Source organism: Caloenas nicobarica, chromosome 1 (assembly GCF_036013445.1).
Source record: "Caloenas nicobarica isolate bCalNic1 chromosome 1, bCalNic1.hap1, whole genome shotgun sequence".
NCBI classification, from domain to species: domain Eukaryota; kingdom Metazoa; phylum Chordata; class Aves; order Columbiformes; family Columbidae; genus Caloenas; species Caloenas nicobarica.
This window is the reverse complement of record NC_088245.1, coordinates 115,363,310-115,389,585: the sequence shown is the minus strand read 5'-3', so window position 1 is coordinate 115,389,585 and position 26,276 is coordinate 115,363,310. Positions and strand designations below refer to the sequence as shown.

The 26,276-nt window shown below is 36.2% G+C and overlaps 1 protein-coding gene across 1 annotated transcript in view; it reads left to right on the top strand.

The window, feature by feature from the left end:
• Window positions 1–26,276, top strand: part of CFAP47 (cilia and flagella associated protein 47) — a 311,215-nt gene that overhangs the window by 56,469 nt on the left and 228,470 nt on the right. Inside the window, exons 27-33 of the mRNA XM_065651976.1 lie at window positions 5,618–5,718; window positions 7,880–8,008; window positions 9,675–9,906; window positions 10,675–10,884; window positions 13,786–13,879; window positions 14,439–14,579; window positions 17,672–17,867. Of these exons, the coding sequence (XP_065508048.1) occupies window positions 5,618–5,718; window positions 7,880–8,008; window positions 9,675–9,906; window positions 10,675–10,884; window positions 13,786–13,879; window positions 14,439–14,579; window positions 17,672–17,867 (1,103 nt within the window). The remainder of the gene's footprint in view (window positions 1–5,617; window positions 5,719–7,879; window positions 8,009–9,674; window positions 9,907–10,674; window positions 10,885–13,785; window positions 13,880–14,438; window positions 14,580–17,671; window positions 17,868–26,276) is intronic.

The following is a 26,276-nucleotide window of genomic DNA, read 5'->3' as shown; positions in this document are numbered from 1 at the left end:
AAACTAAATTAAAAAAAGGCCTCTGCAAAAATAAAAAATGTTTGTGTATTTGCCCTCCAGTTGTTATATCTTTTAATTTGCTGATTGGATAAATAATTTAGCAGGAAAGAAAGCTTTCTGCTATCCTGATTGTAATGACATTTAACTTATTATTTCTAAAAAATAAATGGTAAACAACAGATACATGTTGTGTCATACAAAGGAAATGGTGCTCTGGACAGCAAAATATCCCCAACCCCTCCCCCCACATGTAGTGGGTAGATACCTCGCTGTGAGCATTGATGACACAGATGTGCTGAAGTTCTTGCCTCTCAGCTTCTATAGTTCTTAATTTTCCTTCCCTCTCCCATTGGGAAGCTGGGGAAACTCATGCAATTTCTGATGTTCCTCGTGTTGTTCATGGCTGGAACTTCAGGCAGAGGATGTCAGGGATCTCACCCTCTAATAACAACATGATGCAACTGACATACAATCTCTATAAGGTACCCAGTTAAGAATCAGTTACAGTTGTTTTTCTTGTCCATGAGATCTCAGTGTCTTGCTGACGGAAACAGTACGTTGCCTTTTGCTGTTGGGAAATGTGCCTAAGCCATGCAGGTCTTTAATGGGCACTGCTGGGAAATGTCAAATGCATGTATTCTGCTGGCGTGCCTTAGAGAATGACAGCTGTCCATTTCTTTCAATGTCATTTAAATTTGGAGAGAGCAGGGAACTAGAAAATATTGGAGTTCTTCATATTTGCATGCTTCTTTGCTGCATTCATCTGACCTAATAATATATTGGTGTTTTAGATAGGTGGAGTGCTTTTGAAAACCAGGGTGGTCCAAGCCCATTAACCACTCCTGTTCTTTTCTGTGCTGTGGCTTTCTACCATTTTGATGGTCCCTGCCTTAATTCAGGAATTAAGAACTGACATCATTGCTGCTACTAGAAAAAACATGGCTACTTTCCCAAGGATAAGTCTTGTGTATCATGTGAAACCACATGTGTGTCACTATTCATTATTTCAATTGCTGTGGAAGCCTGAGCTCCTGCTGCAAAGAATAAGGCTCCTCAGTGTTGGGGAACTGCTCATTTGTGCATGCAAATGGCAGAGCTTGCATGGATCATCTTTTCCTCTCGCTTCCAGTTCTGTCATCTCTGGATCTGTCCAAGCATTTTTGGGAGGAGGGAAGACGGCAGGTCTTCATTTATTTTTAAATTACAGCTTCTAGTTCCCTGCACCTAGGTTATTCCTTGTTCTTAAAGATCTGTAAAATGCCTCACTCTCATGTCAAGTTTGTTTTGTTTCCTAAACTAGCAGTGTGAACTTCCCTTAAATATTGTTTTAAATTTACCCAAGCAATGTTGCTACAGAAATTCGTCAATTAGATCCTAATGGCTTTGCATTGTTTCTCTTTAGAAATTGTTAGTGATATTCTGCATCTGTTAATGAATACTGTTGAAGAAGGGTTTTTTAACTATGCCTGTATTTGTAGAGCATTTGGAGTACACTGATACAAAACAAATAACTTGTTTCTGCTTAGAAAATGTCTGAAATGCTATAGAGCAAATAAAAGGAATAAATATGTTTTGATTCCTTTGGTTCATTTGCCTTTCCACAAACATTAAAACAAACAAATGAAAAAAAAAAAGAGTTGATTTAAGTGAACCAACTGCTTTTATGTGGTACTTTCCTGTCATCACAGTTGGAGCTTTAGTTTTTAGTGATCAGCAGGTTTCAAATGTTGGTAAACAAAATATATTTAATGGCCATTCTCCTGTTCTGTGTTCTTTGGAACCATGCATTAGAGAATAAACACTGACATACCAGTGGCAATGATGGTTCATGTAGATAATTTTTTTTTACTTGCTTTATTAAGCATTATAAAACTGAATACACTGGACAATTTAACAAATTTAGTCACTTCATATTTGCTAACAATACAGGTACTTTTTCATTCTAATAGAATAACACAGACTTTTATATTATTTAGTTAAGCTCTGCTACAAATACAGAACAAATATGTTGCACAAGACTTTTAGCTTTGTAACCTCACTTAATGAATGGTGTTATAAATAAAGATCAGTGTTACAAGACAGTTTAAAGCACATGCAGAATACATGTCTTTGTAATCTATTTGCTATGTTTGTATGGAAATATGTGTGCTTTTGTCTGGTGCCCCATATGTCAGTGCCTGAAATTTGTATGATAAATATTTAGCTCCTAGCACCTTTGTTTTTTTCTGCCATACTTCCTTATGAATGGAGTGTCATCCTTTGAAACGTGGATGAGTTTTTTAGCTACTGACTCATTCTTCTTGAAGTTTCCTTTCAAATTCCACTTTTTGGGAAAATGTCATGTTAAAATATTTAATGATGATGAGTCGACAGGTGGCCAATAAGTAGTTGATAATGATTATCACAGAATGGCTGTGGTTGGAAAGAGCCTTCAGAGATCATCTAGTCCCCTGTTCAAATCTCCTCCTGAAATCAGAATCAAAACTGTTGTCCAGTTGTTTTTTGAATATCTCCAAAGATGGAAACTTCACAACCTCTCTGGGCAAATTCTTCCAGTATTCAGCCACTGTCACGGTATTTTTTTTTCTTATGACTAGATAGAATTTCCTGTATTTCAGTTTGTACCCATTGCCTTTTTTTGCTCTCACTGAACATCACTGAGAGGAGTTTGGCTCCATCTTCTTTACTCCCTCCTATCAGATATTTATACCTGGAGATAAGATCCCCCTAAGCTGTCTCTTCTCCAGGCTGAACACTCACAACTCTGTCTCGCCCCATATGGCAGGTTCCTCAGTCCCTTCTTCATCCTCGTGGATCTTTGCCAGCCAGAGTCTGCTGTTCTGAATTCCAGGGCTGTGATATGGCTTTTTGCCTTCTTTTCTCCTTTCAGAATCCTGAACCTCACTCTCTCATGGTCACTGCACCAGTTGTAGACCCGTGGCCACAGGAGCTAAATCCTTGCTGTCAAATTAGTTGCAGAATCAGTTGGTGACTTGCAGGATCCATCCACTCATCTTCAAGCTCTTTTCCCTCACTGACATGATTGAAGAGAAGACCACCTGTGCCCCATTCTCTTGATCATTGCCCAAAAAGCTGTGCAGTCGTGCCTGATATGTTCCAGGTCTCCCCGTCAACTTCACCGGTGCCCATGTAGAATTGTAGCAGGGCCAAGGGTTGGACAAGCTTCATCCGCCTCTCAACAGCAACCTGGATGAAAGCCCCAGGCTAGCATCAAACATCCTGAGATGAAGGGTCAGGTTGGCAAATGAGGATCTCTGTCCCCTGTGGCAGGGATTTACTCACTAATAACACTTGCAGTTTCCTGGTGTTTCTTCACAGCTCATGCTCAGCCAGCACAGGTGCAGCATTGTCCATGTCCTTTTTTTCATCTTATGAACACTCTGAAGCTTCTGAATCACTTAGTTAAGAATATGTTTGCATTGAGTTTGCTACTGGCTGGGCGTATTTGTTTCCCTTACTATAATGGTGCAGCAGCCACAGAGACATGCCCTTGTTGGATTGCTAGCAGCACCAAACAGGGAGGAGCTTCCATTACAAGCGGCACTGTGAGGTCTGAGGCATTTGTTTGCACACAGGTGTTCTGTAGCAATGGCTGTTGTTTATATTTTAGATTGTGCACTAGTATCTTTGCTTTGAGCAGTATCAGTCATTGAATTTGGGTAACTAGGTTAAGATATACTGCAGTTGTTCTCTAGCACATCTCAAGATGGCTGAGATGGTTGCCTCAGGCAGAAATCAGAAAGTTCACTGAGCCCAATAATACAGACATCTGAGTTACTTTCATATAGCTTGAGAGCTATGTCTTTTATTAACTTTCATCCAGCTTTCTTCCATCCCTGCCCCCAATTCTGTCATCTGAAGTTAACCTAACGTGTGCCTGCAGAGTATTGAGAATTGCCATTTAGCACAGTAAAGTCACAAGTTGGAAGCTGACAAATGCTTCCGTGTTGTAGTTATTGATCCTGTGTGTCTTTAAATGGCTTGGTAAAGGTAGAAAAAAATATTATGCTCTGACACCTGGTTTGAGCATGTGAAAATGTACATTTTGCACATGTAGATAGAGATAGATATACCTCATAGCCACCTGACCTGCTCATGTCCTACTGCTGAGATTTTTGGTGAATAAAAGCAGAAAGCATAAAGTTAGCTAAAAGAAATACTGTGCTACACGGTGAAACTGGCCAAGGCCTTTGCCCTGTTCCCAGCCAAGTTCACACAGGATTGACATGTCCTAAGAACAAAACAAAACATTGCAGAGCTGGATTATTGATTTAAATAACTGTTAGCTATGAAATTTGAATTGAAAGGTAAATATTTCCAAACAAGAAAGATGGCTATGGGTTTTGTTGGAACCTTTCTCTATTTAATAAAGCTCCCCTGAAAGTGGTATCTAAGAATGTTGTGTTTGGAGAAAGAAATAGGAAAGATGAAAGAAAAGATACTTTCCAGTAGTTTTAAAACATTTCTTTTTTCCTTGGTTATTTTATTCTATAACGAAGCAGTAGAAGCTAATTATGTCATAGTATAAATTAATCTGAAAGGTCTTGTGACATCTTTTAATATTAATCTAAATTTACATTAAATATGAATTTATCCTTCAATTTGTAATTTAAAGAAAATGGAAAATACTTTATTCTATTCTGTGCAAAGTGCATTTTCAATATGTGTAATTCTCAGTATACTAAAGCAACATGGATATCAGCATGCTGTTTGAATTATTAAAATACATTTTTCTTTGTATTTTTGACAGCTTAGTCAAAATAGCTAATTAATATTAATGCTAGTTAATTAATATTGATGTTCTTTAATTAATATTAATGTTATTCAATACATTAATGTGGAGTAAAAAAACCAGCTATGTAATGACAAAGAACTAAGCTCAGCAACCTGTTGGTTGCAATGAGCTAAGAACATATACACAGATGTCTAACAGGGATCCATTCATGGCAATAATTTGCTTGTTGACTGAATACCGAGAGATTGAGGTGAAGTATGAAAAAAAGGTGAAAAGGTGGATTACTACAAATGGATATTGCTGCTACAGACAGTACAGACACTCTAGTGAACATTGGAGCATGTACATCTATATTATATTCTAGCAACAGCAGTCAATATCTCATTGCTTTTTAAATTGAATATTTATTTCTAAATATGTATTTTGAGATTTCTGTAAAGTCTTAAAGAATAAATGTTAGATCAAAATAGATGCTGCTTTTCAAAAAAACTTCCCCTGTCGAAAGTATAGGATAGGAAGTTAGCAATCTCCTTTAGGACACTCATAAATGTCAGCTGTAATTTTGTTTTTTTCTTTTCAGAGAGACAGAGTTCATTTATTTCACAAAATCTCTGCTAACTCTTGGACTTCCCGATGAACGATACATTCATGCTCATAGTAAAACTATGAAGTGGAAATACTATATTAAACTTCACCATTTTAGCATATGCAATCCCATCTGTGTACTCTCCTACTGAGCTAGAATAGAAGAGGAAAGAAATTATCCAGACACCTTTATTCTGTCTTTTATTCTTGTGCTGAAACACCTTGATTACCATGGCTAAATCGAAAGCTATCACTTTTGTATTTTGTTTTGAACAGGTTCTCCATTCAAGTTGCTGCAACAGCAGAGAATTGCCTTCTTACTTTATACCCATATTTGGCATTTCACCGCTCTGATCAACAAATTACCTTAAGAAACTGTAAGTAGTCGACATTCTACCTCTAAAAATTATATTATATCCTGCAGTATTATCAGTATTTTCAGTGTGATAACAGGGATGTTATCTTCAAGATAGTATTTTTCTCATTAATTACAAGGAGATACTGCAATTAATTTTTTAAAACAGTTTAATATCTTTTGTGTTCTTGTTGAAAATGAGGAAAACTTATATAAATGATTAGGTAATGTTTATTGAAATATATTGGACAAACCTAAATCTTACAGAACATTTTCTGAAGCTTTTAAAATATGAGTGAACAGACAAAACACTAGACAATAAAGGAACATAAATTATATTGATAGAATCTCATCATCAATAATATCTAGGACAACTGTTGAATATGTTTTGAAGAAAGCAAAATAGAGGAAAGCCACACAGTGTTATAATAAAATGTGATCATTATTTGCCTGTTGGGAGTAGTTTTCAGGTTTCTTAATTACTGTCCTTGAAGGCTGGAAAGCAGAGCCATATTTTAAGGCCTAGTAAAAGCCTGCCATCAGAGACTAGAAATATTTCGAACTGCAACATGTCTCTCTGCTTTCCTCTCTGTCTCTACATCTCTGCCTGTGCCCACCCTCCCCAGCCGCATCTTTACCAGCCTCCTGCCCTTCCTCACCCATCCCCTTTGGTTTTCTGCCCACCTCAATGACCTATAATCTCTTCATGTGTACCTGTGCTTGTGGGAAGAGACTAGGATCATTGTATAACTCAAGTCGGAAGGGATCTCTGCAAGCCATCTAGTCCAACATCCTGCTCAAAGCAGGTTCAAATATGGGGTAAATTATTATATTTTTTGTAGTTGTTGGAATCTGATATATTTTGATGAAATAGACAAGTTTTTCAGGTAAGGAAGTAATTCCTTTGGTCTGAAATAGATTTATCTTCAAAGGCTGTGAATTCTAAGATTGCATTAACTTAAAATAAGTGTGTTTATTGGACTATCTAAGAGAAGAGAGAGTTGGTATTTGTGAAGTTGAAAAAGGGACTAGCAAGAAGACGGGTAATGATTTTTTAAAATTATTTTTTCCCATTTAGAATATAGATATAGGTTCCATATCATTCATGGATCATAACACAATAAAATCAAGACAGGAAAGGGGGAAAAATATTATCTATTGTAAATGATGTGTGATTTATTTTATTTTATTTTTTTTTTGGTGACCAATAGATAATTTTTGCAAGCTTAACTTTTGAAGTTGCTTTGTAGGTTTTCTTTGACGATTAAGACATAAACAGAGTGACAATTTTAGAACTGATCTCCCATTAGTAATGGGGTATTTGTCCTGTATTGATTGCTTATTATTTTGTTCACAGTACCAGTTTGTATCAGTTTTGAAGCAAGTCATTACGTGAGAATTTATATGTTTTTTTAATGGACTGTTTTGATGTGGAATGCTGTTTAATGTGACCAAACCATATCAATACAACACAGTGGCTATGAAAGCTATTCAGGAAGGCTTTGCTTCCACATATTTGACATCATGCTCTTGTGTTATTTGCTCCAAACCATATGAATAACAGTGCCAGCAGTCAAAAATTGAAGATAATAATACAGACCTCTTCCTTTTCTTGCTGGTATGTTTACTTCCCTGGAAACTCCACTGGATTCCCGACCTACTCTTGTTCTGGAGACTGACATCAGAAATAGATAGCAGAGGGTCCTCTAATCCTATCATAGGCCAATATGAGAATGCCAGAACAAATGTTCTGACAGAACTGATGAATTGACAAAGCATACTTTTGAGCTTGGTTTATAAAATATGTGTTGTTGAGTCTGAGCGACCTTGGTAATGGTACACTGAGACTCACTACAGAGCTGTGGTAAAAAGTTCCTTAAGAATATTATGTTCATGACTTAGTATTCTTGAATTAATGCTGTTTTGATGGACGCTTTTCTGCAAGTGCGAAGACCCATCCTGTAAAACATACAGTTAATGGAAAAACTATGCAGGCAATTTCCTTTTGATCCCAGTCTGAATGATCAAAGTGAGATTTTCATCATGAGTAAAATGAGAACCGTTACTTGATTAATTGAGGCACAAAATAGAAAAATAGAGAAGCAGATATCCATTTGTAACCTATTAGAGCACAGGCAATAAAATATGTTTTCTCAACTGCATCTTGTAATCTTGTTTTATAGACAGTAAACACTACAGTAGTGGAGAAGTTGTTCTACATCCGTGCTATACTCCACAATCACTTTCACATAGTTCTTCCTCAAGTTCCTTTGGTGCAACCACTGACTCAACCTATGAAGATTCTGAATCAGGTATAATGCAGCTGTTCAATTTAAGCTCTTCGAGCTCTTACAACTGTTTTTCAGCTTACTGCTTTAAAGAGATATGTTTCCATTTTTAAGCTTTGCCTGAAATGCTTGGGTAGATGTAATCAATGAATATTGGTATTGGGAAGGCTATCCTCTCCTGTGACACCGTGGGAAACCTGGCCTAGAGTATAGAAGCAGACAAAACTCCTTCCTTTTAGCTGACTAAGTGGAAGGGAAATCAGTCAAAGTATATTAAAAAAACCCCAAAAAGTCAAGGTCCCATTTGCAATAAAATGTCCATGGAGGAGCCAGCAGAAAAATAACTACTGACTGAACCTAAGCAATTATTTGCTAAGAAGGGCATTGTTTATGTAGTTATGAACTAACCAACCACATACACTCTGTAAATATGCTATATTTTGCAAAGATCTAGTTATATGCCCAGTTAAGACTTCAATACTTGTATTGCATTTATGAGGTACTGTATAAAAACAACTACTGTCAGTGGCGCTCAGTTAAGGTTCCATATGAACTAAGAGTAATAGATCTTCTGTAATGTTTTCAGGTGACTGGTGTCTGGGGCTGTTGACATCTCTGTCAGCTGCTATTTTTCTAACTAGGAAGTTAAAGAAGCTGTTTCATCACTGTTAGGATTCCACTCTTGCAGATCTGCTGATATTTGAGTGATCATTCTCTAAGGTATTGCCAAGACAAATAGATATAGTTAAACAGATTAAATAGTTGCTCTTTACCAACATGATTCATTTTTAATGGAATGATGTAAGAAAGTTCAAAAGAGCAACTCAATTTCAGATCTCAAAAGGCAATAACCTTTGGCAAAAGTGGCAGTGATGAGATAGGGAAAATAATCTTGTCAGCTGGCAGAACTGCACATACTCAGATCTGTGTGGGTGATGATCTTAAAAAGGACGAGTGTCTTTTCTTCATATTGTTTTGGTTTTACTTCTTAAATCCCCAAAAGATTTTTTTTTCCTATTCACTGTCTAAGGTATTAGTTAGTTTTATTTTTCATCATTTAATGAAACATTGAAACTGCAATAGTGATATTAAAATAGACCTTCAAGGATGTAATCATCCAAGTTATGTGTGCTACGAAGAAAAGTGTTCTTTTTTTTCTTGGTTATCTTTTATGCAATAATATTGTTGATGTTGTTAACAACTAGTAGTTGTTAAAATATATAATCTAAATTTTGACCAAGTCAGAATTTAGGAGAGAGAAGTTCTAACAGAAGGTAGAAAAGACTTATTGATTGGGACGTAGGCTTAGTTATACCTATACAATACCTGATAAACTGTTTGAACACAAGTCACTTACTGAGCCATGCAATGTGATTGGGGTGAGGAACTTAGCACTGGCTAGCCAGTAAAGCTATATGTACAGGAACTGTATGTAAGACTGTTTCTTTAAGATTGCTGTCTGTGGTTTTGTAAGTCATGCCTGAATTTCTCTTTTCTGATTGGGTAATATTTTTTTCTTTAAGCGAATTAGATTTCAAGAATTGTTTATTCTTGAAATAAGTTGAGAATTCATTGTCTGACAATTTTTTGTTTTCTGAAAACAATTGCATGTTAAAAAAAGTATTGTTTTTGTATTAGACAAAAATAAAGAAATAAGGAATCTTCCTGGATTTTTTTTTGTGTCATTCAGAATCAGACACTACTTCTGAAAGTGAGAGTTATGAAACGATAAGTGAAGAGAGTGAAGGTGACAGTCAAAGTGATGCGAGAGAAAATAAATCCGAATTATCATTTTTTCCTGATGAAGATAAAGAGGAGTACATCTTTTTTCAGAAAACCCTAACTGCTGTTAAGAATTGGTTCACTCTCTTTGGTTGGTCTAAAGGACAAAATCCTATTTCAATACCATATTCACTCAGACGGTAATTCATACCTGCTTACAGCTAGCTTATGTCTGCCTAATAAAATGTTAACATATATACTAAAGAGTTTGGAATATGATTCTAATCTAATGCACAGTTGTATATTAAAATTGTAACATCTACATGCTATTTTTATGAAAATGTAATTCAGGTGTTACTTCTCACTTTCTAAAATATATTTACAACTATGATGCTCTGATATATCATAATGCAGTGTATGTTAAATATGCAGTTCAAACTATATGTCACCCTCTTAACTGAAATTGATTCTCCTCCCAGAATGAACACAGTTACAGCAACTGTCCCTTCTTTGGTGGCATAAATAAGTGTTTTAACAATATGTTTTTTTTGTCCCCACATAGTCTAAAGATCAAGAAACAGATGGGAAAGCAAATTTCATAATCGTCTTGCACACATCCTGAAAATATATCAGTCTTAGTGACCTCACTTAGTTGATCTTATCTAGCTTGCTATTAAGTAATGAAGAAGCCAGTCTCCTGGGACATAAACACATCGGCATTTATAAACATGATAGAAATCAAAGTCGTGTTTGGCAGAAAGCCGTGACAAACACAAATTTATTTATGAAATATTTCGCATATTAAATATTCCATGAAAAGTTCTGTGAAAAGGAAAAAGTCCTATACTTTTCAATCTTGTTATTGCTGTTTTTACTTCATGATTTAATAAATTTGTCACCATGATAGATATATAATGTTAGCTCACTTTGTGAATTTAAAAGAATAATATTTGATTTTTCTGTCTCAGTGATGTGTGTAAAGTCCAGAAGACCTCTTCACAAGAAAAGGTTTTTAAACAAGACCTTGGCAAAGATACTAAGACTGTTTATGACATGTTATTGCATCTGAGTGGACAGTTAGTACCAGGGGTTACAGCAAACCAGTCATTGCCCCGTGATCCAGTGGAACGAATGTTACGGCTCCACTATCAGCATTCTTCATTGCTTGCTTTCCTTAAGTAAGTACCTGTATGATAAAATATGCATGCATGCATCTTCTACACTTTTTTATTAGCACAGTTCAAACATAATTCCAATTCAACAATACACAGTAGGTTTAGGGTTTCCTTTATATTGTATCTTTTGTGATCTAAGGTTTATGTATTATAAACTTTAATTTTTACTAAGGTTATCCTCTGCAGTTTACACTAGTTGAGGTGTCCTCTGGTAGGGTTATATCCAACACAGGAATTTCACAGGAACTCTGCTCCCTTAATTTCAAAAGAAGATGACCCTCAACCTCGTTACTTAGAGAGACTCAGTGGATAGTCAGATCAGGTTTGTCATTAATGATCTTACTATTCCACTGATGCTCTTTGTCCTGTAATTACTGGCTTTAGCAAAAATTTTGTAGACTTACTTTGTAATCTATTAGTCTTTTTATTAATAAAATGCCAAGAAATGGAAGCACTACTCCTGCTACTGAATAAATTTAGCTATTAGCTACCCTAATTGATAATCTTATCTTGTCACATAGTACAGAACAACTGTCAAAGATGGTGCAAATCAAAAAAGGTTAATAAATTCTTCTTCATCCTTCTTGGCTGTTGCTGTTGTGAAATAGAGAAGATTAACTTTGGAGAAAGTCTAATGTCATGAGATCCTTAGAGATCATCAGAAGCCCTGAAACACAGCATCTCTGCTTCTTTTTAGCATCTTTACCTAGTGTTCAAGAGGCTGTAAAGCCATTTAAAAACTGTAATTTACATACTATTCTAAATAATAACAGTGATATAGCTGTATCTGAACTCATTATGAAACCAATGCGCATTGCTCCAACAACACTGGACCTTTATTTGCAACTTCCATCCATGTCAGTTTTATTTAAAAGAGTGAGAATAGCATTCTTCTATGCATCACAGATAACATAGCGGTAGTTGATAAGGAGGAGCCATCACGGCAGTGGCAGAAAATCTCTCTTTGCCTTTCTTCAGTAACCAAGAACAATGCTTACAGATTCCTGTTGTTTTCATAACTTCAATATGCATTCTGATACTAAATAAAGGAGTTGATGGATATGTCCCATTGTATTTTCTCATCAAATCTTAAAGGCTAGTGTCATCTGCTATCCCTGCATGTTCATCGTTATTTGTGGAAAGTGAAATTCCCTCCTTTTGAAGCTCAGGAAAGCACTCTGAGAATAGAAACATATGGTTCTCTTCCCCTAAACACTACTTTCTGGTCAGCATGGTTCAAAAAAATTCATCTCTCAATTTTTCCACTTGCTAAAGCAGGTGGATGTTGTTTACTGTTTCAAGCAACATTCAAGTATCAGTTTTTTTTTTATTTTCCTTCCATCAAAAGTTTTCCTTGGTACATTTCCACCACAGTAAAGGAAAAGTTTGGGTGTTTTACAATACAAGTAGCTACTTTGTTGCAAGCTGTGTGCCTTGAGGAAAAACATCTTAACAGTGTGAAAATATTAATCTTGGAGAACTGGCATAATTTTAAATATTGACCTTAATGAGGAGGGATTTTTTTTTTAAAGATAGTCTTTCTCAATAATAAAATGCAGCCAATTATGAAAACATTGTTATACAGAACCCATCTTTACTATGATGAAATGTAATGTTATGTAGCTTTTCTGAGCATGAAAATTGTAGATTACACCTATTCCTGTACGTCTACCAAGTAAAAACATTGAAAGAAAGATAGGACACCTGAAACAATAAATGTTTAATAGCTTCCTTGTTTTATCATCTGGGAAGAACTGAAATTTTAAAGGGGTTTCATGGGACAGAGCCTATGACTTTGGCGGAAAATGGGAATTGAAGACATGGTGAGTTTTAGAAACAGACTACTAACTCGATGCTACTTCGGGTCCTTGATTAAAATATTTGTGTCTTAAAAAACATGCTAGGTAATTGTATGAGACATGACATTTCAAAAGTCTGAGAAGATAATGTTACTATGCATAATATGGAGACAAAAATGTGCTATTACCAGCAAGTTATAATTCTGTGGGAAGATAAGTTTTAGGATCCTAATTTCAAACTGTGATGGATGACTTTTTACGTACACAGTCAATTGAATTTGGACTGTACACCAGAAAAGTATGATCACTTCATTTGAATGACAGACTGGCTATATAACAAGAAAAGCTAATCTGATTATTATTCACTTTAGCCATGTTAAAATCATGGAGAACAATGTAAATCTAGATATGCTAAGATAAACTTCCGACCTATAGGTCAGGAAACTCTTCTGCTCCTCCAAAGAAAATAAACTTACGAATTCTTCATTATTTATCCCACTTCCCAGCATTTGTTTAAACTGTGTCATTTTTGATAAAGAATAGTGTTTCTTCACTTGGAAGTTAGGTTTTTTTTGGTACTCAGTCTGATGAAGTTGCTTTTAGTTACTTTTCCTATTGCATTTATTAGTCACTTGAGAGCAGATGGCAGGTCAGTTTAACAATTAACAGAGTTTTGAAATATCTTTGCTTACACCCATAAGACTTCCAATATCAGACCTGCAGACAGATAAAAGCATCATCAAGTTTTAATTTACTAATGTTATGTAACACTGGTCCTTTGGCTTTCACGTGGAAGTGGGTATTATGTGTTTTGATGCTTTGTCCTATAATAAATCCTTTATGGAGGAGCAATTCTCCTAAAAAAGCCAGCCTGTCCAGAGTTGTATGTGCTTTTAGTATTTAGTTGTAAGCATAGGAATTGAACATGAACTTCATAAACAGAAGCTGTCTAAAGCAATTAGTATAACTGGATCATTAGTCCAAAGTGAACTCAGATAGAACTCCAAAGAGCTTACACATAGGTTGAGCAAGTTGAAAAAGTAGGACTGCTCTTAAAAAGAATTAGCTTGCTTACCTATTATCTTTTCCTGCTTTATGATTTCAGAAGCCAAGGAGCATATCTTCCTCATGTGATGCCTGAATTTCTGCTTGAACCTGATGATTATAAGAAATGGATTAAAGTGCAAACTGCACTGAAGGTAGGTTTGGGGTTTTTGTGTTTGTTTTGTTTCTTTTTTTTTTTTTCTTAACAAAGACCACATGGTTAGTGTCAGTCCTTTGAAGACTAATGGAAGTCCTCTCTGGACCATGAGTATTCCTACTGTGGTGACTCTTTTGGATTGCGTAACTCTAAGCACATGCATGAGATTGAACAGAAATGTAAACTGATACCAACACTTACACCCTCATCCCCTGGGTTCTCTCTTTTATTCCTTCTGATACTGCTGATACCTGTGATTAATTTCCAACAGATATGTTTTCTCAAAGTAGAATTAATTTTACAGTTTTTTACAAATAAAAAAAAATATTCCATGTATTGTCTCGCGGTCCTGATTGCTGCTTTCAACTCCTGTCAATTCTGTATTGTGCTTCTTGTTCCTGAGATAGCAGTGAACTGTATATAGTTCTAATGCTGATTGCACTATAGTGGATATTATCAGTCATTTATGCCATTGATTCATCATTATACTCTTGCGAGTTTCCTATCCAAACTGCTGAAATGAATATCGAAACTAAATCCCATTCTTTTATTTAAAGGGTCATGTGGCTGAGTTGAAAAAAAGAGATGTGAAAAGCTCAGACATATTTAGCAACAATCATGTCTTCATTCTGGAGGACAGTGTCTTTGAGACAATGAGCAAACGAGCTTGGACAGATGTGCTACTGCAAGTATACAAGGTAAATTGCGCGTACATTTACTACTGAAATTCTGAAGAATTGATGGCAAAAAACTGTTTTGAACAAGATCTGTGGTATATTCATTTTTTTTTTTTTTTCCAAACAGGTATTTAAAACTAAATACTTTTAAGTGTTTTATTTCTCTTTAACAAAGAAGAAAAAAAAAGAGTGAGAATATTTTCATTTACTTAGTTCTGAAAATTTAGCAGTGTGTTAGTATGTTTCAATTAGGAAAAGCTATGTTAGAACTGCCTACATTTTGTAGGATTAAACATTATAGAAATATTTTCTTATGAATAAAGAAAACTCTTCCATGACTAGACATATACATAGCCGTGGTGTTTATTATCTTATATTACAATGGAATTTTAAAATAGGCAAGCCTTTTTATAATACCTATTCCTTTTAAGATATAATGAACTTGGTCACTATGGACTTCTCTAATGTTATTTTATTTTTTTTAACTGATGTTACATAAATATTTTTGATGTCTAAATAATGTTTTCCAAAGTAAATCTGATATGCTCACCAGTGATCAGTAATGTTTGCATGCCTAAAAATAAATCATTATTTATTTTTATTCAAATGGATGGAAAATAAATGAAAAATGTAATTATTATCTGGTCTTCCCAGTACAAGAAAGACATGGGCACACTGGAGTGTGATTCCAGTGAAGGATCCCAAAGATGATTTAAGGGACTGGAGCATCTGTCATACAGGGGGAGAGACTAGGAGAGCCGAGACTGTTCATCCAGGGGAAGGGAAGGTTCAAGGGCCATCTTATCAATGTGTGTAAATACCTGGTGGGATGGTGTGAAGAAGACAGTGCCAGACTCTTCTCTGTAGCACCCAGTGACATGGTGACAGGCAGTGGGCACAAACTGAAATACAGGAAATCCATTTAAACATAAGAAACTTTTTTACTGTGAGGGTGGTCACACACTGGAACAGGTTGCCCAGACGATTTGTGGAATTTCCATCCTTGGAGATATCTAGTACCCAACTGAACATAATGCTTTTGGCCTACAGTACCTGATTCTACTTCGAGCAGGAAGTTCAGACTAGATAATCCCCTGAGGTGCCTTCTAGCCTCAACTATTCTGTGATTATGTGGCTATTTTCTGAAAAAGCATAATAAAGAATGACAAAAATTATGTTAAAGAAGGTATGTAATAAAGTTATAGAGTTGATCTAAAATAAAAACATGAGAAAAAACACTGAGAGAGTAACAAACAGGATGCATGTGTGGGCTGAGACCCATGAAAGGACGCATGAGAACATGGATATGGAAGAATGCAATCATAGTGACCAGAAAGCAAGTCACACTGCTCTTTTTTCAGTTTGTGAAATTATTCATAGCTGTGTGACAGACTAGCATAGAGCAGAAAAACCCCCAAATTGATAGTATGCATGTGTGTTGTTTTGGTTTTGAAGGTTTTTTTCCTGATGAGATGAAACTCTAAAAACCAGGTAACTTGAAATGACATGATTCAATCAGATGTTGTATTGTGTTTACATGACAACGTCTTGGTAACAAGGGACTACAGGGGTGTCTTCTGTGAGAAGATGTCAGGAGCTGCTGTCGTGTCTCACAGAGTCAATGCCAGCTGGCTCCAAGATGGACCCACCACTGGCCAAGGGTGAGCCCATCAGCTCACCCAGGTGGTAGTACCTCTGGGATAACATATTTAAGGGGAAAAAACTGCTGTGCAACAGCAAGCCAGAAGAGAGGAGTGTGAAGGTGTGAGAGAAACAGCCCTGGAGAAAGCAAGGTCAGTGAAGAGGGAGGGTGAGGAGGTTCTCCAGGTGTCAGAGCAGAGAATCCCCTGCAGCCTGTGGTGAAGAACATGATGAGGCTGGCTGTGCCCCTGCAGCCCATGAAGGTCCACAGTAGGAGGACCCCATGTTGGAGCAGGTAGATGCTGTGACCCCATGGAGAGAGGAGCCCATGTTGGAGCAGGTTTTCTGGCAGGACTTGTGACCCCATGGGAGGTCCACACTTGGAGCAGTCTGTTCCTGAAGGACTGCACCCTGTGGAAAGCACCTATGCTGTAGCAGTTCATGAAAAACAATCTGAACTTGCCCTGAAGCAGCTTCATTTCCTTTCCTTGTGCCCTATTGCCGATCACCAGAGAAAGGAGATAAGCACCTCCCTCTCTGTTGTCCACCTTGAGGAAGTTGTAAACTGTGATGAAGTCACCCTCAGCCTTCTCTTCTCCAAGCTGAACAAGCCAAGTGACCTCAGCTGCTGTTTTTAAGTCTGGCCTTTTACCATCTTGGTTGCCCTCCTCTGGACACTTTCTAAGAGTTTGGTGTCCTCCTTCTACTGAGATACCCAAAACTGCACACAGTGCTTGAGGTGGGGTTGCACCAGTGCAGTACAGAGTGAGACAATCCCCTTTCTCAGCTGGCTAGCTGTGCTTGATGCACCCCAGGACACAGTTGGTCATTTTGCCTGCCGGGGCACACTGTTGGCTCATGTTCAACTTGCCATTGATCCAAACCCCCAGATCTCTTTCCAAGGTGCTGTTCTCCAGCATCTCATCCCCCAGCTTAAGTAGGATTACCCCACCTCATGTGCAGAATCCGGCACTTACTTTTGTTAAATTTGATACAGTTGATTGCCCACCTCTCTGGTCTATCCAGATCTCTTCCCCCTCATGAACCCATGCTGTCTCTGAACAATGACTGCATTGTTTCTCAATTATTTTTCAGTAACTTCCAGAATAACCTTCTCTGTAATTTTATTAGACACTGAAGTGAGACTGCAGGCCTATAATTACCAGGGCTTTCCTTCCTACTGTTCTTGAAAACTAGGGCAATATTTGTCAACTTCCAGTCGACTGGGACCTTTCCAGACCTCCCAAGATCATTTGGAATCTTCAGTTTGCATTTTGTTTAAGAAAGCAAAGAATTCCCTAAAACCTCAGCAAATCTTTTCTCTTGCGTATTATACATTTATGCTAATGTGTGATGTTTCAAATATTTTCTAAATTTGAAAACCTTTTGACTTTGAAGTGGTTGTTTTTATCATTCAACTTGAAATTGTTCTTTTTACATTTCATGCTTAAAAACACTTTTTCTAATTTCAGGTGTTTGTTCTTGCACATGTTTCTTCACATAAAATCAGTGATCCATCCAGCTTGGAAAGCGTGCAGAACATGCCAAGAATAAAATCGGAACCTTTATCCAGTAATATATATTCTTCATATGAACGAACCATCCTCACCTGGCTGAATAAACATTATGAGAAAAATCGGAAAACTGTGTGGAAAGATTGTAAAAAAGGTGAAATATTTCTTTCATTATACTCTTCCATTAAACCATGCTAACAGGACAGACAACTCGCTAGGTTAATGTATTCATTTGTGCAGACCTTGTTGCAGATTTGGTTCTGGGTCACAGGTGAAGATGAATTTTGTGGTTACTGCCAGGGTAATATTTATTTGCAGTACAGTTCTCTCTTACAATTTTGCTTAATTACACTTTTCTGCTTTCAGGGAAGTGCAAGATCGGAATGAGAAGGCAGAGGTTATATATGCTTTCTGTTTGTCAGAAGTTACAGATGCTGCCTCGCTATATCAACTTGTATATAGCTTTTTTGCTTCATGAGTTCTATACTCTGTTTGCTAGAGGACAAAAGAAGTAGCTTGGTGTCTGCACATGAGCATGCCCTTTTCCTTCTATTTCCATTTCTCTCCAAAATTACATAAATGAGCATTGCTAAAGTTGCAGTAATTTAAAAAAAAAGAGAAAATTTTGTCAAATTATGAAATTATGAATTATGTCTTATACCTCGGCATTATAAAAGTTCTTAACTGTGTGATCTTATACTGTTCTGTTCCTCAGCTATCTGCCTCAATATCTCTTTGAATCCTGTATTTTAGCCTTCACTTTCCTCTTATATTTTTGCTTTTACTGCCTTGAAATGAATCGATTTCTGCTGCTGTGCTGTTCTTTTTGCTGAATGAGGCAGAGGATCTGATGACAAAGGACACAGAAAAGACTGAGATACTCAATGCTTCTGTCTTGGTTTTTACTGGTAAGACTGGCACTGAACAATCCTAGGTCCTCAAGATGAGTGGAAAAGTCTGGAGCAAGGAAGACTTACCCTTGGTGGAGGAGGATCAGATTAGGGAGCACATTTGACAAATGAAAGTCCATGAGACCTGATGGGATGCACCAAGAAGTGTTGAAGGAGCTGACTAATGTCATTGTGAGGCCACACTCAGTTATCTTAGAAAGGCCAGGACAGCTGGGGGGAAGTCTGGAAGAAAACGAATGTCATTCCTATCTGGAAGAAGGAGAACCCAAGGAGCTACAGGCCAGTCAGCCTCATCTTTTTTCTTGGGATGATGATGGAGTAAATAATCATGGAAACCATTTCCAATAATATGAAGGATAAGAAATTGTCTGGGAGTAGTCAGCGTGAATTTACAAAGGGGAAGTCATGCTTGGCTGACCTGATTCCCTTCCACAACGATGTGACTAACTCAGTGGGCATGTGGAGATCAGTGGCTGTTTTTTATCTCTACTTTGGCAAGGCGTTCAGCAGCCTCCCATAACACACTCATAAACAAACTGATGAAGTACAGGCTAAATAAAGAGGACAGTGATGTGGACTGAAATTAGGCTCAACTGCCAGGATTAAAGGGTTATGGTCCCTGGCACTAAGTCCAGCTGGAGGTTGGTCACCAATAATGTACCTCAGGTGTCATTAGACTGGATGTGTTTTTTAGGATGATACGTTGGAGAAGAATTTCTATCTCTCAGCAGATTTAATATTCTTATATGGCATTGGTCCTTTAAAGTTTATGACGTTAAAGTTAATAGTCAAATTTATACTTAGTTATTGTCACATTTTTAATCATGTTTGCCTTAAATGAAGCATTTAAACAGGCTTTTTTTTTTTTTCAGAGGAACAGTTAAAGGTGTCATAAGGAAAAATGTTAGTCAAAGTATAGTAAATGTTCATACAACCCAACTGAAAGTCCCAAATATGCTCAATTTTGTATGAGTTTTTGTTATTATTAACTTAATAGCAATAATTTTAAGAGAGGGATTAGTTCTTTTATTCTTGCTACAGTCTAGATCAGAGAGGAAGTACCACTTTCTGCTTAAAGTTTGTGTGTCTGCATGTTATCATCCAAACGCTCTGCTTTGCATAAAGAATTAGCCCTGATCAGCAATATGTGTTTACCATGGAGCTGCTTTCAGCTCAAACTCATCTGTTGGGTGATCCATTCCTATGAAATAAATGAAGATCTATCCAGGTCACATTTCTCAGTCTTTCCTTTGATACCTAGGCTACTTAAAGTGAAATGTGACAGTGAGCCAAACCTAAGCTACTGCAGGGCAGAAAGTTTTTAGCTATACATCTTTACTACTTCCTTCTAAAGTTGAAGATAACTATGTCTTTCAGCAGAACTCTTCTCTTGCAAGAATTAAGATCTCATTAACGTTAACAACGAGTTTACTATCTCCACATCTTCTGCCCTTACTACTTCTAAAAAATAAATGTTTTAAAAGCAGCTTGGCATATGTTTTGAGAGGGCAGTCTTGCACTATGTCTTATTGACTACAAAATGGAAAGCAGAGTTGAACCTTGAGACCAAATGCTCTAAAGCTGCAAAACGCAACTTTGCCTATTCTACTGAGACATTAATTATACATTAAATATAAGATTCGGTGCCCACTTAAGGCATTATATGGGCAATAGTAATGGTAAGAGAGGAAGCATGAATTATTTGAATGTAATAAGAATTGCTTAAGAAGCAAGGGAATTGCTGATCCAGTGCCCATGTAGGTTTGTCTGACAATGTTTGCCTTAGAAGCATCTCTCAAGAATCTTACTCTTGAGTAGGAAAGTTTTGGTTTTGAATGCATTTTATTCATTGTGAGGTGTTGTTTTTTTTTTTTGAAATCAGTTTATCATTGCATCTGCACTAAAAATTTTGAGGAAGGAGAGATTTAGCATGAGATGATGTCTTCACAAAACCCTACGAGAATTAAGTAGAATTTTGTTTTATTTTAAAACTGATTCTCTAGAACTTTTACTTAGGTTTGTTTCTAGTACAGGAATTAAAAAGCACAGTCTTTGCCTTGCTTTCACAAATTCTTCTTTTTCTGCCATTTCCTCTCACCTCTCTTTTTTCCTCTCCCCAATTTTTAGGAAGAGTATTTATGGAGTTCAGTATTTCTTGCTTCTCAATTTGATAGTTCTTAGAGACAAAGGAGAAACAAGAGCTGAAGTATATTTTTGTCTTTGAAAAGTAGAAAGGAAGAATCTTATGTAATTTCATATAAGATTTCTTTCAGTTAAAAACATTGCAAAACAGGCTTTTCCCAAAGAACAAATCTTGCTTTTTGCACACTTGAGAAAAAGCTGAATTAAAGAAGGGGAAGTGAGTATCTAATGAATGGCCATCATAAGTATTTTAAGCCTGCCTTCCAAGAAAATATTATGGAGAAAATTGCTCTTGACTGATAAGTTCTGGAAATTATTTCCTGAAATGTAAATTAACAAAGTTTTGAACCATTTTTCTGTGTTATATTTCCTGATTTACACAGAAGACATAAGAATTAAGTATAATATGTTAATATGAAGTCCAATACGTAGGATTTTCTGTCCTGCTCACCTTTCTTAGTCAACCTGAATACTCTGTGTTTAAGAATTGCATCATATCTCATAGCTGAAAAACTCAGGAGATCATATCAGGATTTTATTTGATAGAAAAGAGAAAAAGAATTACCCTCCCAAGTTTTAAGCTCATATGAAGTTGAGAAATAAGCAAAACTCCATGTTTAACTTCCCTTTTAAGACTTTGGAGTAGTATAAAAATATTTTGACTTGTACAGTTTTATTGTTTTTCACTGGCTGGCATTATGCAGCTTCAGAGAAACAGAGGTATGAATAAAGATAGTCCTTAGAACCCTATATTGAAAAGATTCAAAATGTTAACATTTGGAAAACTGTTGAAAAGATCTTTCAAAAAAAAAAAAAGCCCTAACTCTTAGGACCGCCTATATTTGTGTATATATGTGTGTATACATATATGCATACACATATACACCTGTGTAGACATGTATTCTTGCATATAAAAATGTATATGTGTATATACATATATGCTGATCCTCAAAAAACTAAGTACGAATAACTGGATAAATATTCAGGAAGAAATTTTGTTTCCTTACTTGCAATACACTTTGAGATGCCTAGACACCTATTCCACTTTCAGCTAAACAAGGCACTTAGCAGTGTTTTTATGTTAATTGGAATAAATCAGTTTTCTTATTACTTGTGTAATTAATGCTACTTCTGCAGTGCATACTAAATATGTAGATTGAGTATGGTATAACTGTGGATTTAGGAATACAACTTGAGATATTTTGTGAAGAGAAAACATATTTCAGACCATGAAGACTGAAAAAGGTTCTGTTCATTCACTTTAAGTATCAAACAGTGAATTTCACTGAAAACAGTAGTTAACTTCCTTCCTTCCTTCCTTCCTTCCTTCCTTCCTTCCTTCCTTCCTTCCTTCCTTCCTTCCTTCCTTCCTTCCTTCCTTCCTTCCTTCCTTCCTTCCTTCCTTCCTTCCTTCCTTCCTTCCTTCCTTCCTTCCTTCCTTCCTTCCTTCCTTCCTTCCTTCCTTCCTTCCTTCTCTCTTTCTCTCTCTCTCTCTCTCTCTCTTTCTTTCTCTCTTTCTTTCTCCCCTTCCCCTCTCCCCTCTCCTCCCCCCCTCTCCTCCCCCCCTCTCCTCCCCCCCTCTCCTCCCCCCCTCTCCTCCCCCCCTCTCCTCCCCCCCTCTTCCCTCCTCCTTCCTTCTTTCCTTCCTTCCATCCATCCATCCATCCATCCATGATGCAGGGATTATAGTATTCATTCTGAAGCCAGTGTAGAAGCCAGGTATGCTGTAATGAATTGCTGTGACTTATTGCATTTTAAATCAAAGTGATCTATAAGTCAAATGCCATGACAAAAAAAAATACTGTCAAAGGCGACATTTTATTCTAGAGGCTTCCAGTACCATTCAGTGATTTTGAAACTAGTTCCCTTTACAAATGGAAACTTTCTGTTGAAAAGCAACAAAATGGAGACTGATGTGAGGTAGCACTATTCTTCTGTGATACGTAAAAACCTAAGGAATTTGTCAGTTTAAGATATTATTTGGGATAAAAATCAGCAAAATAAACTAGAACTGCATAGATAGCAAAAGATGATTGGAAAAAATTATTAGGAGCAGAAAGGTAAATGTTCTTGCCTCAGGGTAAAAGCCTTCTGCAACAGATGGGAATAAATGAGACATATCCCCAGTGTATCCATTTTTCTGTCATTGGCCCATGTGGTGCTTCTTGAACTTTTCTGCTTAGAATTATTACAAACTGTCAGTGGTATTAAATAGATCTGTCCCTGGTATTTTAGGAGTTCTTAGAAGAATAATTATCAGTTTCAATGAGCAAGGGTTGTAGTATCCTGCCTAAAGTAGGAACTGCTAACTTGTCTACAAGTTTCTTATAGAAGACTTCTTGTTTTCCATGTTAAGATAAATGTAGTCTCACATGCTCTATGTGCTGAAGGTAGATAAAATATCATTCTGTTAATCCTAAATACATTTTAGGAAAAACAATAGCATTGTTTGTTTGGTTGGGTTTTTTTAATACTCAAAGGCATATGTCCTCTCATCTTTCTTATGCTCAGTGTTGTATATTTCAGTACCATCATTTAAAACCTTGTCCTGGTTCTAATGTCAACACTTACAGAAAAGGTTATTGCTACATATTTCTTCTGTAAATATTTGTATTATTCAGTACCAGATTTAAGCTATTAAAACAGGACTATAGGTGTTATTATAGCTATAGATTAGTTCCACCTCCAGAGATTTTCAGTTCTCAGAATAGGAAGTTGTTATATAATATTATACACCATTATTACTGCGGTAATCTACATGAGAAAGGACATACTGTGACAGTTTAAAGGTCTATCTAGATCAGTATTCTACCTCCAATAGAAGATGCTTAGAGATGAGTAACAGTGCAAACATACAGCCATACTTTATAAATACTTTATACATACATACTCTGAGACTTCCTGGTTTGAAATTCGAGACTACTTGAGGTGAAGGTGGTACTAGTATTGTAAGGTTGTACTAGTTTTTTATTCTGTGAATTTGTTTAATTGTATTTTGAACCTGTGAAAACTTATAGAATCACACCATTCTGAAGCAGTAAATATGTTTAAAATCTATAGTGTATGTAAAATATTTTGTTTCACACTTACTGCTTAATACTGCAATTTGGTACTTTACTGACAAATTTGTGTATTCTGCTGAGATATTTAACAATAAGGTTTGGTTTGCATCCTCAATGTCGTGCTTACTTATATAGACTGCTGTCATATGACAACTCAACTATAAGTTTTCCTTTGTAGTTCTGTAGTCTAATTTATTAATTTCTTATAAAGCGCCACTTCATACCTTTGATAATTAAAGGTATTAGTTTCAAAATTTTTATGTGAATGTGTTAGGTATATTTGGAAAGTTTTATAGAATATTAGCCTAACCATATTTATTTTTTCCTCTGTTTTTTAGTAACTCAGAATTTGAAATAATTGCTTGTAGCTATATGAAAGAAGATTTATCATTTGTGAAGACATCTGTTGTGCCTTCTTAGATATATATATGTTGATTTTGCAATGGATAGCAAGAATTTAGGTTTTTTTATTGCTTGTGAAAACAGCTTCACAAGAGACACAGTATGTTCTTTAAAGATGTATTGCTATTCTTTTTATATAAAATAACTCTTATACTTAGTAGATTAAACTAAATCCAATCCTTTAAGAGTTTTAATGCTTGGTATAAGACCATTTTGTTTTTTCTGGATGATCTTCTAATCCAGGTAATAATACATCATACTTCTGTGTAACAACTTTTTCTCCTTTCTTATCAAAATTTTTCTTTTAAGATTAATGACAATTTTTAACGGTCATTTTTTTTCCAGAACAAAAGTAATGTGGTGTGTGTAGTGGAAGAATTGTTTAAGTGTAGTGGTTTTTGGGGAGGGCTAAACAGTGTTCTTCTACCAGAAAGATGATGAAGATTTTGAATTTTGGCTTGCCAGCCATTTTATTATGGTGGGGTTTTTTTGTTTGTTTGTTTTTTCTTGTACGACTGACTCCAAAGGGTACCTTTGTGTATCTATTTAAAATAAGATTTGAGATAATTTCTTTCTGGTTTTCAGAAGAGAGGCCAACAGCTTTAAAGATTTTATTTTCACTGCTAACAGTGGGTTGTTTTATTTTGGAAAAGTGAAATGTTTGACTTTATAACCATAGGGGAGAGTGGCTTCAGAGGTTGCTGAGAGCTCATGATCCAATTAGCCATTTCGTCTGGGATGTTTCTTTGAATACTACGATCTATCTTCAAAGAGATACTTTGTTACAAAAAAAAATTGGCAATATTTCTCTTTAAAGTGATTCTTTTAAAACAGATATTTTTCTATAGTGGGTGAGAGAGAGAATAGTGTGTTACGGGAGGTATAAAGGGCAACTTCAAAACATTGGAGGAACTGTAATAAAAGTAGAGAGTGGAAAGTAAATTGTGCGTTTCTGGTGTTTTGCAGCACAAAGCAGGTATAAACTCGTTTTAGTCAGTGAGATAAAGCATACTGATGCATCTGTTAATAAAAGCAAAGCTTGAAAAACCCCACAGTAAAGCACAGAAGGCAGGAAAGGGAGAAAGATGGCAGGAAAGGGAGAAAGATAGCAGAAATAATGTGTTTCATTCTCATGTGCAAAGACTAAACTGACTATACTCGTAGCGTACTCAACAGGTACTGGCCTAGACTGTCATAAAAATCTCTGAAAAAGGAAATTCCATGGTCCACTTTATGCAATATCTGCCAGTATGTCCCACTCATTTCCATTTGGAAGATTTTTCTGTTGTCTAACCTAACCAAGAATTTCCTCTGCTAGAGTTTAAGTCCATCCTTTCTCTTCTAGAAAGAGGTATGCAGTAGATCTTTGCTTTTCTAGTGACTTTATACGTATATACAAATTATTATGTCCTGCTTCAGTTACTTCCTCACCCGCTCTTGGCAAAACAATTCCATTCTCTGTCTTTCTCTGTGTGGTTGGTTTGGTTTTTTTTTTTTTTTTCCTGGTGCTCTCTTAGTTAATCCCTGCCTTTCTTGAAGTTTTGTACCAATTACTGGGTTTTGTACCAGCTGAGACTTCACTAGAACCGAATAGAAGGGAAAGGATCAGTCTACCTGTTTAAGATCCAACTCTATGCATCCTAGCAAAGCATTTGCTTTTTCTGAAACAATATGAGATTTGCTGTTATCTCCAGATTCTTTTCTGCAGAATTTCCATCTATTCAATTTTCCATGTAGTATTTGTGTAACAAATTATTCTTAATTAAGTGTAGTATGCTGCACATATCAATATTGGATTTTATCCCATTTCTTCCAGATCATTTCTCCAATTGTTGAAGAGCTTAAATTGTAGTCCTTTCCTCACAAATACTTGCAACACATTCTTTTTCCCAGAGTAGATTCTTTTAACCTACTTGATATTATCTCCAGATTGGACTAAGGTAGTTTCATGTGATTTTCCAAGTTGCATATGAAAATATTAAATAGTCTGTGGTCTAGGACTTTGCAGTTTGATTTGTGGACAGCTGATAATTAGGCTTACTGTTT